A 13,368-nucleotide genomic window follows, 5' to 3' on the forward strand; every position below is an offset into this window, starting at 1 on the left:
AAACCGGTTAAAGAGAGATAAGTAGTCTGCACACTTCAACTGATGCCTGGGAGGACTATATAATGCAGTTACGACCAGCGGCTGATTAAAGGTTTCCACGGAAACAGAAGTAGCTTGAAATTCGATTGTGCTATATTGTTCTAGTAAGTGATGTTTTATCGAGTTTCTAATTATGACAGCGCTGCCACCCCTAGCGCAATTATCAGGATGTATGGTATGGTATAGAATATAGTTTTTAAACGTTATGTGCGATTGCTTAGTAAAATGAGTTTCAGCGATTAAACCGATATCAATGTTTTCGCTATTTAATACGACTTCGAGTTCATTTTTATGTTTTGTTAAGCCATTCGCATTCCATAAGAATAGTTTCAAACGATTAGTCATAATCTAAAAATTGCATATTGTGCTCTAGCACGCTTAGACGTTGTTCGAGCGTTTTAAATACCTCTTCTTGTAGATTAAGTTTTGTTAAGATAATTGACAACGCGTTGTTGCTTTGTGACTCAGTACTTTGAATGGGTCCCTTTACAGTTTGGGCGTAAGTGACTGTTCTAACACTAGTAGGTCCAGTAATTTTGGATTTACTTTTTGTTACAGCAACTTGATTATTTTCGTCAGCCTTAGTTTTGTCAGCTTTGTTTTTTAATTTTATTTTTTGTAATTCTTTAGCGACTATACAACCACGATAGTTCGCTGGATGCGGTTCGCCACAGTTGCAGCATTTAGGCTTATCGGACACTGTTTTTTGGCACTCCGAAGTTAAATGTTTGCCGGCGCATTTAACACAACGTGGAGGTTTTCCACAGAAATTTTTTGTGTGACCGAACGATTGACATTTTTTGCATTGAGGAATTAAGTTTGACGGTTTGATGGGTTCAATCTTTACAATTGTGTTAAGAATACTTTTTATCTCATAGATTTTCTTCACATCTTCGGTTGAGTCAAATGACAAAAGGAACATATCAAGCGGTTCTTTAGTCTTCTATTTGAGTTTGTTTATCGCACCGATTGCTTTTAAACCTTGGTTGTTTAAGTCATTTATAATCGATTCTTGATCACACGAATGGTGAAGATTTTTTACAATAACTTTTATTGGCCTAGTTTGCTTGTCTTCGTAGCTGAACCAGGAAATATTTTCGTGACTTAATAGTTTTGTGACAGATCTATAGTCAAAAGAGTCAAAAATTGATACTCTATATGAACCATTATTTATAAGTCTCACAAAAAACTTGTTTTTTATAGTTGCAATAAGTTGGGCATGTAATTTTTTAAAATCATTTATGCCATTGATAACAATAGGAGGAGGTCGAGCAATTTTATTAGGGGCAGCTTGTCCTTTTTGGCAAGTATTTGTTTCAACAGTAGGTCTACTTTGACTAGCTACTTCAGGAGAGGATTCGGCCTTACGTTTTTTAGTTGGTCTTTTCTTTTTTAAGATCCAGTCTGTCTCTCTGGCAAGTTCCTCCTCATCGGTTTCATATTTTGCAATTTCTGGTACGTTTTTAAAAGATTTTAATTTTTCGTTTTCACTTCTCAGTGCAGTTAACTCATTGGATAATAATAAATATAAATTTTCAAGCTTTTTAATTTTATTCTGAAGTTCTGTATTTTCCTTTTCAAGTTTGATCATTTTTTCTTTATTTCCACCACCGGGAGGTGGGGTATTAGCATCAGTCATATTAATTTTTTAAATTAATACTATTTTTAGCGCGTATATTTATACTAATAATATAAATTTAAATTTAAATTTTTACCTTAAAATTTATAAATAAATATTTTTAGCGTCCTTTCGCGTATTTATTTATTTAGCATTTGTTAGTTATTTAGCTATATTAATTACACAATTACACAATTTATTTAGTTTTTATAGATTTGTTTACAACACTTTTCTTGTGATTTAATTTAAGCTTAAAAGCTTTATTTGCTGTCTCTATCAGCTGTTTTTAAATGTGTGCGAATTAATTCCGCAAAACCAAAATCCGCTTTTTTACATAAAACAATATAAATATGTTAATATTTTATTTTGTCGGGCACTATATTTTATAAATTTTTTAAAGAGTCACTGTCTCGGTTTTAATTTTTTGTGATAAATTTAAATTAATTAAACGTTTTACACTTAGAAAAAACATCAAAGTACGCAGTGATATTTTTTGCGCGCGCACCTCAAGTTATGATATCAAGTTATCTATGAAGTTTGAAACGTTTTTATTTTATTGGTATTGATTCGCCAAGTTTTGCAATAATCGAGCATGACAGATTTGACAAATGATGAATAGATTTTCAGTTTTGTTGATCTTGAGATTTAATTTAATGACCATCCTTTTTTTAATCGACCGAAAACTTTTCTCGTTTTGCTCACTTTGACTCCTAAATCTTTTGCAGATTCGCCATTGGCATTCACGGTGCAGCGCAGGTAATTAAAAGAGCTAACATCCTAGATTGTGCTGTTATTTAAAGTAAATGGGCGGGAACTACGTACATTTATACGTTCATACGTTTAGTTTTTTGTCTATCTTTAGGCCTATCCTTGCTGCAAGTGAATGAATCTCGATTAGTGTGTTGGTTAAATGAGCTGCTTCAAAGGTAAATATCGTTAGCATATATACCATTTGTATTTCCAAAAATTTCGAAAATAGCATCCATTTCTCTATAAATGAAATTCTCCATTTTGCAGTCCTTAAGATCATAAAATTAGTTTCATATGCAAATTACAACAAACATTGCTATCAATCAACGTATGAAAAGTACTTCCAGCTGAGTCTTGATGTTGGTCCTAGTTTTGCTTTAATAACATTAACTGATGTAGTTTTTCATATTGAAATGTCTTTAGATTTTTCCATCCTTGTTTAACCTACGCCCTCAGTGTTTTCTTCAGTTACGACTTCAGCTACTCACTACTTTTACTATTATTTTTTTCTTCGCTACTTTTACTTTCTGTTAGTAAATGAGGTTCAGAGTTGTCACAATCGTTAACAAAATCATCACAACTTATTATCTGATTCTTTCTTATCAATTTCCTGTAATCTTTTACTATTATGATATATACCACATATTTTGAAAGTCATATCATAAAATTATCACGATGACATGTTAATCAAAATTACAATATTTGGTAGGTTTTAGATACAACAAAAAATTATCGCTATTTATTAAAAAATAAAATTAAATTTGTAGTGATGAAGAGTTAATTGTTTTCAGTGGTAATTTTGATCACATTGGTCATTCTAGTGTTAAACTGCGTTCCAAAATGCAAGTTATTTGAAAACGCCGAAGCCGAAATCATTAGCCATTATCAGACGCCTATAAGAGCTGATGATCTATTATTGTTCTCCTGGTCCTGATCATAATCAGATGGTTACAGACAGACCTGCTTTGTTCTGTTTATTATTATTATACATGTAGACTATACATATATATGTCACTACATTAATATTATTTAATTGGTTGCTTAGCAAACGTGTTTTATTAATAGATAAAATTACGGTCCTTATTTTTAAAGGATTTTATAAAAAAAATATTGTAATTTGCGAGTCAACAAAGGAAAGAAACTTCCTTCACTTCTAATATTTCGTAATAAAATATATATGCGGTTTCCTTGGTGTTAACATGTACTTAATGCCGAAATTTCTTTCGTTATTCTAAAAGAGGTATCCTTGAAGATGTTAAATATATATTACTAACAGAGTTGAACTAAATATGAGTAGTTTTTAGAATTAAGAATTCTTCCTTATCTTAGTTTATTTTATTTTATGTTGTATAGCTCGCAATTACCTATTATTACAATAAGTGGATTTTGTATATTATTCATCCTTTTTTTCCTTATTTTCCTGATTTTCCTTATTTTCTTGTTTCTCTTCTAATTTGTCTTCGGGTGGTTTTTGAATATTACTTGCTACAGATGGCTTCGAACTTGCAATGTGTTCTGCGATGACCTCGGATGGTTGATCCTTGATATTACCAACGTTTTCGGTAATTGACTTTCTAGCATTAGAGCTTGACGGTCTGCTTGAACTAGGTTTATCAGCTTCTGGAGGGGGCTGTTCTATTCCTGAGGCTTTTTTAGCCTCAATGGATTTTCTTCCCTCGCTGATCGATTTTCTCTCAGTCCCAGAAATTGAAGCGTTCTTACCATCTGTAAGTGATTTTCTTTCACTGATCGATTTCCTTGCATTAGCATCTGTGTCAGTATTTCCAGTTTCGTTTAATGATTTTCCTTCAGTGCTGGACGCTGTTTTATCAGCATCCGTAGCGGATTTTCTCTCTGTGAGCGATTTCCTGCTTTCGCGTGGTGATTTTTTCGCATTATCATCCAAAAGTGATTTGCGCGTCTCATCTTTAGAACCTTTTCTTCCCATTGATAAAATAGAGTTTCTGTGACTTTCATGAAACTCTGGATCAATTGAAATAGCTCCAGACCCTAAATTTGCTGATTCGCACTGAATTATAAATTTTTCATGTAATATTTGGAGCAAAATTTTGGCTTTTGAACTTACCAACTGAAAAAATAATATGCATAGATAACAAGCTAATCCCAACACCATTGCGAACTTAATTAATTGTGTAAGAACACTCATAATGCAGTCCACAAAAAAGAATGTTATTCCTTGGAGTATAGCCGAAAGCAAACATTGTAGCCGATTAATGCAATTCGCCATAGAAATAAATATATTAGACTTTCCAATCTAAATACGAGTATATTGCATTATTCGGCATGTGTAAGCAGATTTTTGGAATTTAGAAATGAAAGTTAAACATTATTTATTTTTGAATACTTTTAGAGAAAAAAAGTTATTTCAAGTTTTTTAGAAAGTTATAGCTATGATTGAAATTTTAAAATTTTTTTTTTGATAAACAAAATGTTTTATTTTAATGTCATGATATAATTTAGTGTTATTGTTTAAATAATTTTATACAATTTTTACTTGCGAGTATAGTTTTTAGATCAAACTACTCCCATAGAAATGTACAAATCAAAATATAGCAGAGTGATTATTCCAATTGAGAGACATCTTTCCTAGGAATATATTGTTAAATGATCTGAATTCACTGCTAGTACATCGTAAATAATTATCGAAATTCTTCGTGTTGAACAGCTAAAGACAAGATATGCAAACATGTGCATTCAAGTTAAGTCCTCTGTCACACCCCTATTGTAATTATATTTAATATTCGTATATTTTTAACCCTCAAAAGCTGAGTATAATCTATATATTTTTCCATAATTTTTTAGTTTTATTTAGTTTTTAATAGCTTCTTCATTTTTATTTTAAATTCTTAGTTTACCTTAGCATGCACTTTTCCAAAATAACTATTTGCAATTTTTAAAGATAGCTTTTTATAGCCATTCATTTGTTAATTTACCTTATTATTGTTATTTTTATTATCTATATATTAACTTTTTTATATAAGCATTGAGTTTATGATGGTATTGTTCTCCCTTAACTTGAAGACCCAATATTAAACAACATCAAACTAGGCGATCTTGCTGACTTCACCTGTTTTGGAGCTCAACAACTAACTTCAGTCCACTGTAAACGTTCTTGTTGCAGTTTACGATCATGGTAAATACAGGTCTCATCCATAGCTATTAAATAACGATTAAAATCGGTATCATTCTACTCCAAACGCTACAGGTTGCGCTGAGAAATTTGATTTGGATTTAGTTTTCGTTGAATTGTCATTGAATGCGGCACTAACTTTTCGAATATCTTCTTCATCCGTATATATTCTTTTGAAACAGGGTTGTCCAGACCAGATGAGAACGCGGGCCAATACAAATCACTGTACAGATTGGAGGGCCACAGAAGCAAATACATACGTTAATAGTTGTTATTATAAACACATTATATTTTTTAATTATGGTAATATATTTGGTCTGTTTTATTATTTTATATCTTGAAAATGTATAGTGTCAATAAGGACATCCAGAAAGCGTTTTGCATTTAATTCTTTTGTGGCATTATATGCTCGTTTGAGATTTCAATTACAATTAAATTAAAAGACTCATTATATAGTTATTTGGATTCAATAATGTTACAGTCTTAATAACAGCTGAGTATCAAATGGAAACTGTCAAGTTCAAAAATTACTTAAAGGTAACTTTACAAAACATAATGTAGTTTAAACAAATACGAAATTATCCTGTACTGGGACGAGCAAACATTTTATTGACATAACTTTATGTAAGGTTACATGTTCATTTATTTTAAACAAGCATTTAGCACTCGTTCTAGACTTAATACTTTTTTTTAAGCATTATTAATTCAGCTCAGTGCTTAATTAATGGAGTGCCGCTTTATGTACAAAATTTGAGTAATCCTCAAACAAAAGTAGTATAAAATAATTGTTAAGCAGATAAAAAACTTTTCTGAATTAAATTATATTAACACATTATAAATAATTCATAAGGTTTTACATCATTCATCATAAATTTTTTGCTTTACACCGAAAACATAAGAAAGAAAGAGGATATAGGTAAAAATTTCATATACACATATATATATATTTACAATGGTAAGTAAAACTTCATAAAAGTAAACCTTTCGGGACTTCAAATGCGAATAAATATGTATAATATATTTATAAAGTGAACAGAATGAACAGAAAAATGTATTATTAAAACTTTTTTTTAATTTTATATTAAATTTGTGTTATGTATTAAAATAAATATAATAAGTCGTTCACAAAGCGTTCGTTTCAGATACTTTGTATAATATTAACTTCAGTTTTGAATTGAAATAATTTTTAAAAATATTTTTGAATTAATTAAGCAAAGTCTGCTTTGGGAAACTTAAACAATATATGAAGATAACCAAATCAAAACATTTTGTGAGATATCATTTCACACAAAAATAAGACTGTTCAAGAGGAGCAGTAATGCCTTAATTTTAAATGGCAACTGAAATTGTAATAAAACCAACAGCACTCAATATTGTATCATTTAAATATTGTATCTGAAGACAATACTTAATAGCCAGTTATGGTTTAAAATTATGCAACCACTAATAACCTACAAAATACTTACCCAGAAATAACAGTTTTTTTCCAAAAAGCTTACAGAAGACCAGGGCGTGAACACAATATAATATTATGTGAGAAAATCTATATAACAGACTAGAAAATTTAATTCTTTTTTATATACAAACATTAAGGAGATTACAATGTTTGATAATACTATTATACTAGTATTATCTAGTATTATATACTAGTATACTGTATAAATGTGATAAATTATTATTTAATCAATTAATCAATTTATTTGTGCATTTTGTATTTGTTACCAATGAAGTTATTTAGTTATTAGTTATTTAGTTATTATTATTTATAGATTTATAATCGGTTAGGCATGAGTCATTGAAAAGATGTTGGGTTTCTTCGGTTACATATCGATGTGATATACTATAATGCCTGTGTTGTTTTTTTCTTGCTCACGTCACGATGGAGATCATTGTTCCTGACATACCAAGGTGTATTGTCAATGCCTTTCAGCACTTTATTTTAAAGGTGTGTAATAACTTTAATGTGTTCTCTACTGCTGCAACCAGTACATTTACGCATATCAACTCCATACTCGCTTCAGAATTTATTTAAATATATAATTTATTTTAATGACCAAAATTGTTTATTTATTATTTAAATTTTTGAAAAGGACTGATTGGTTGGATGTTCCAATAAAACACTTTTTGTTTTACTTTTAAAAATTATATTTTATTTTTAACAATATATCGACTATAGTCTGACTATAGACTTCAGAGTTGTGACATAGTTTTTTTATAATACAGCAATAATTAAATATAAACTACACAGAAATAATTATACACGATCACCTGAACTCGTTTTAAGTGATCGGCAGCTTAAGCTTCAGCATTTATTCTCACCCTCTATTATTTACTCTCCATTCCTATCACCTGCTTCTAAACTGCATTCGACGTAGAATTCATTTGACAAAAAGATTCACGGCACTTTAGTAAAGTTACATTCATCATCTCAAACATAATCTGTCCGAATTTATGTCGTCACGATAAACAAAAACACACGAATCTAATACTTATTCTGTATTCTCGTCATAAAGTCAAGCCATCCGACGCTGGTAAAAAAATTTTAAACATTCTTTACAGTAAGCATTAGAAACAACAAAAAAATTTTGCTGTATAGCAAAAACAATATAAAAAAAAAAAAAATAAAACTAAAACAACGGCAATACGTTTCTTTCCCGTTTATTTGAAGTAAACAAATAGTTCCACTTCATGCTACCTAATGAGGTTATTTGTTGCTCTTCTCACAGAAATTTCATTCCGAAAATAACAAAAACAAAAACAGTTATTGATACTTGAAAGAAAAACTTAATTTTAATTGAAGCTCGTCTTGCTCTTAATAATTTTTAAAATGTGGTTCAACACACGCGGTTCACATTGTCGGTTCTAGTGGCATTTTTAATATTTAGTCTTTGTTAATTGTGTAGATTGTGAATAAAATATAATAAAATAATATAATTCAAACTGAAATTCCTGTGTACTTATTGAATTATATTGAAGAAAAGAAAAAAAAAAAATGTTTTAATTGTTCCTCAATAAAGTCGTTGTTGTGTTTCGTTATCATGCGTCATTGTTCATCGTGTTTATCTGTCCGTTGATCGGTACGTTGGATTATCGTTCGTTGGTCACTCGTTACTCCGTTGGCCAAGCGTTGGGCTTATCGTTTGTTGGTCAATTGTTACTCCGTCGGTCAAGCGTTGGGCTTATCGTCGCTGCTTTAGTTTACCGTTCAAACGTAGATTTATCGTCCAATATGGGCCATTATCACATATCCTAACTGTGTGTGCAGTGTGTGTAGTCGTGGGTTGATACGATGCCCGGTATGCTCGTCGGCATTGGTGTGAGTTTTTTACACACTCTACAACACTTGAATAGTAAAGAAAATAAATAAGAAAAAATTTAACAAAATAAAAAAAAAATAATAACAATAAAGTAAAGGTTCTTCAATTCGTGACTAGCAATGTCTACAGTTCCCCTTTATGTTGTTTTCTCGTCCACGTCTGTCGGCTTGGACCTGTCCACCCTTGCCACTTTGCCATAGCTGCAAATAAAAATACTAAGAAATTCTTAACAGCTCCCTAACCCAAATAGTTTGTTTTGTCCTGCCTTTAACCCATATCCATATAAGCCTATCCCCTGTCCCCTTTTTTCATGTTCACCTGTCATCTACATTTATAGAACTTAAATATTGCTTTTTTTATCATTTCTGACAACGACGCATATCTACAAGTGTAAAAAAGTATTAATTTAAGCAATTAAACTAACACAAATTTGTTCACGAAAAATAATGTATAAAAAGAAAATTAAATTATTGTTAAAACAGTAAAAAGAAAAAAATAAAACAAAATTAAATTTAAATGTACATTAACAAAAATTGTGATGGATCAATATATATGTATATATATATATATAAATATAAAGAAGTGAAAACAATATGTGCAAGAGAGGAGTAATAATATAAATGACACTCGTTGATGACGTCGCAAACAACAAATCTGTAAGTAAATCACTCTTTGTCAACTCTATATGGGTGTAACTAATTAAAATTAACATAGAACTTAAAACTAATAGCGCCTTATAATAATGAAGAGAAGAAAGAAAAATATATAAACAATATATTAAATATATTTATAACATACATTATTAATAAAATAGGTAGTATACATATGTTTTAACACATTGAAAAATATATATTAATAATTAATATGTTAGCAATAATAAAAAAATATTTTTATAAAATAATATAAATTTAATTATAATAAATTTATTGTATATAAAAAAAGCATTATACTCGCCGCTTAGCTGAAAAGTCTTTGCTGCAACTCTTTAAGTGTCAATGGTTATCTTCTCTTTTGCAGCTTTTAGTTGACTGTGTTGGTTTCTTCCGTTTCAAGGAATCAGCATCACTGAGTGACTCACTTTTAAATATGTACTACTAACTTTTGTATATTTTTAAGTGAGTTATTGTTTTTTTTGACATTTGAAACGCACTCTGATCACATTAATGTTTTAGTACCGCCAACTCTATATACATATTTATTTAAGAGAATTATTGTTTTGGATATTTCAAAAAAAAATTATTTAAATCGTTCAAAAAATCATTGTTTTATGAATTTCAAAAATAATTCCATATTTTCAGAAAATATTATTTTACGTTAATGTGCTATGATCGATTAATCAATAGGGTTTGTTGTCACCAACTCTTTTTATATTCACATCTTGACCGCTAGCAACTCAATTTGGCATTAATTCCGGTAGGACGTTACAATTACTTTAACTCATTTAATTTACACACAGTTTTTAATAATCCAAAATATCACTCTCATATTACCGATAAAAGCTTTTATTCACTGCTCTCACTATCCACACTTTCTTCTTCCTATGTGACCCAACAATCGTCACATAATCAACAAAACTAATGTATATGAAGAAATCAAGTTACGTTATCGCAACAAACTTTAGTTGTTCTACAATCTTAGGATTATAAACAAAAACAAAGTTCAATGCAAAAGGGTTGATATTATTTAAGAAACTTTCATTAAATTTCTGTTCATCAAGTTTGAAATTATGATTTAGACTATATGAGCCATATCACAAACCCTTCATTAGCAAAAAATATTGCTTGTCACTGGGATATACAGGAACAGAAAGAGGAGGTTTTACCGTTGAGGAGTTGAATTCGCCAGCTCATTGCTATTACCATATGATCTGGCAACCAAACTAGAGACACTTATGAACTAATACTCAATAAGTTAACACATTATTTAAAGTAAGATGATATTAAACTTGAATGCAATGTATAAATATTGTGATGATGGCTTAAACCTGATAACATTCAAATATTCCCACATTTAAGGAGTTAATCCCATCTTTAGTTAAACTAGTGACCAAGCCTAAAAATTTTAGTTTAGTAAGTTTCGACTGAAATGAGAGTATTCCATAACGTAGTTCTCTTAAGGTTAAGTTACTAAGATATGAAAATATAAATACAAGTGGTAGTCCTGCTAAGTCTGAAATATATTTCATTGCATTGATTGCTGATTACTTCTGGTCTCATTACCGATCAATTATATATAGCTATCAATGAATTTAATGTGGTACTACCACATTTGTTTATTTTAGGAATTTTCAGACCTTTCACTAATTGAGGTTTTTTCTCTGTATTATATTCTATGCAGTAGGTGAATGCGTATGCAATGCTTGGATTGCATCTATTTTGCAGAAGTTTTTAAAAAATTAAGAAAATTTCAAAAAAAGCTATTGTGTTTCAAACCGATTTTCTTATGCTTAATCACGGATACATTTTATCTCATAAAATGCAGTTTTTAAATACCGGAAATGAATTTATATTTGCTTATAGTTGATAATTTACATATTAATTAGCAGATCCAAAGTAAAAATATTATTCGATTTATTTTTTTGCTAGCTATGTATCAAAGCATATTTTTCTTACAATTGTTTTTCTATCTCTCTACGGTCTCAAGCATTTACTCATAATATACAGGGTTAGGCGATTGAAGTGTTAGCTATTGTCAAGCGACCAAATCTTTTTTGTGTGAAATTATTTTTTATTGATTCAAATTACAAACATTTGTGGAAATAATCAAAATTTCAGAATCCTTTCACTTTAGCTTGATGCGCGCGATTTTTGCCTTGACTATGGCCTTTAAACGGTTAAAAAATGCGTTGCATGCTTCACGGATGTGATCTTTCGGTATTTTGGTCCATTTCCATTCCGACTTTTTTCAGGGCATGCATATTGGCATATTTTTGAGTCCTTACCTTGCGCTCCAAAATGGCCAAGCGAATTTGCATCTAGCGAATTCAAAAGCGTTGTGTGAACGAAATGAAGTATGGAACTTGATTTTTTAACCATTATTGGTTCACACAAGCTTTATAAGACGGTGCCGAGTCGTGTTGGAACGTCCATGGTTTACGACCGAAATAATTACGTGCCCACGGCTCTAAAGTTTCAAAACATTTTTCCGATAATAAGTCAAATTGACTTTGACACCAGGTTCGATGAAAACAATTGGAGAGTGTTCGTCAGAGGTCACAGCTGCGTCTATTATTACTCGAGATGAAAAATTACTTTGGGTGGTCATTCGTATTCTCAAATTTTCAGCAATGCTTTGAGTTAAGTAACCAGAATCATTTTGAGTGTTTATGAATTGCTCAGTGGGGAAATTTTTGTCATCAGAAAGTAGAATGTTTGGAAATTCACCACGTTCTTAACAACTGCTTTGTTCTTTCTAGTTTAACGTTTTGTTGTTTTGTTGAAAGATCTTGTGCCTTTTGGAAGTTTTACTTGAGATCATTTTGAAATATGCGTCGGACACTTCGCTAGGATAGTTTCAGTTATTTTGCCATGTGCTTACCACTACGACGTTGATTTCGTCTAAGTTAAACCTTCACTTTGCGAACCATTTCCGGTGGTAGGTGATGTTGTTGCTTTTTTTCGTCCACCATCTAGCGTTTAGCGACGCTGCCTGTACTATTCTAACGATTTATGGTATGATATACCATCATTTTATTTACTTTGATGTGTTAAAGATCACGAATAATAGCTGGTGGTGATTTTTCAGTCAAATATAACGCAATCGAATAACATTTGTTCTATAAAACTTAGACACAAATGCTTGTAGTAGCTTGTAAGCAATATAAACAGCTGTCGTTCGCATGAATTTTATGTAGTTGGCAATATCAGTTTGTCAGATAAATCTGAATGTAGTTGGTAACACTTCAATCACTTAACTGAGATGTCATCTGTGGGGCTTTCTGAAAATGAGAGCCGCAAATTTTAGATAAGTAATTCATTTATATTTATAAGCTATTTTATCAAATAATCTCATAAAAACACTCTTTTATTAGAACCAATAGACTGACCTCATTACTAATCAAGAAATAACGTAGTGGGACCAATAGAACGATCCTAATTAAAATAAACTTTTACATGGAAATGAAAGTATTATGATTCATTTTTAACTTACCATATAATTTGCTAATATTCATCTATAAACAAATTATACAACTATAGTTCATGGATAATATGATCGATGTCGATATTTAAAGAGCTTCTATTACTTTGTGAATGTAATCAGCAATTACTTAAGAATATACCGCATAAAGAGAATTTCAATTTTATTTACTTATATTTTTTAGTATATTCGTAAAATTAATAGAAATTCACATTATTGTTATAAAACGTTTTGCTTAATTCGTTTATGTACGTTCTCTTTCATTTTTTATAAAATCTCATTAAATTGCTTATCCTGTCATCGAATTTGCTATGCCATAAAGAAGCGCAATTTTTACTTAACCCAAATGCAAGTGA

At 30.3% G+C, this 13,368-nt stretch overlaps 1 protein-coding gene across 1 annotated transcript; it reads right to left on the reverse strand.

Moving 5' to 3' along the window:
• Positions 1 to 3,701: 3,701 nt before the first annotated feature.
• On the reverse strand, positions 3,702 to 4,794 carry LOC119669035. The gene is made up of 2 exons (XM_038078760.1): positions 4,494 to 4,794; positions 3,702 to 4,436 (listed from the first exon to the last, which is right to left on the reverse strand). Exons 1-2 carry the CDS (start codon positions 4,653 to 4,655, stop codon positions 3,801 to 3,803), a joined length of 798 nt encoding a protein of 265 aa, XP_037934688.1. The 5' UTR covers positions 4,656 to 4,794; the 3' UTR covers positions 3,702 to 3,800.
• Positions 4,795 to 13,368: the final 8,574 nt, after the last annotated feature.

Source organism: Teleopsis dalmanni, chromosome 1 (assembly GCF_002237135.1).
Source record: "Teleopsis dalmanni isolate 2A chromosome 1, ASM223713v2, whole genome shotgun sequence".
In the NCBI taxonomy this organism is placed as follows: domain Eukaryota; kingdom Metazoa; phylum Arthropoda; class Insecta; order Diptera; family Diopsidae; genus Teleopsis; species Teleopsis dalmanni.

Excerpts from the sequence above, each read along its gene's own strand:
- LOC119669035 (XM_038078760.1), bottom strand. The coding sequence starts at position 4,655 with ATGGCGAATTGCATTAATCGGCTACAATGTTTGCTTTCGGCTATACTC. Across the intron at positions 4,437-4,493 it reads GCATATTATTTTTTCAGTTG|TGCGAATCAGCAAATTTAGG; the intron begins GTAAGTTCAAAA and ends TTTATAATTCAG.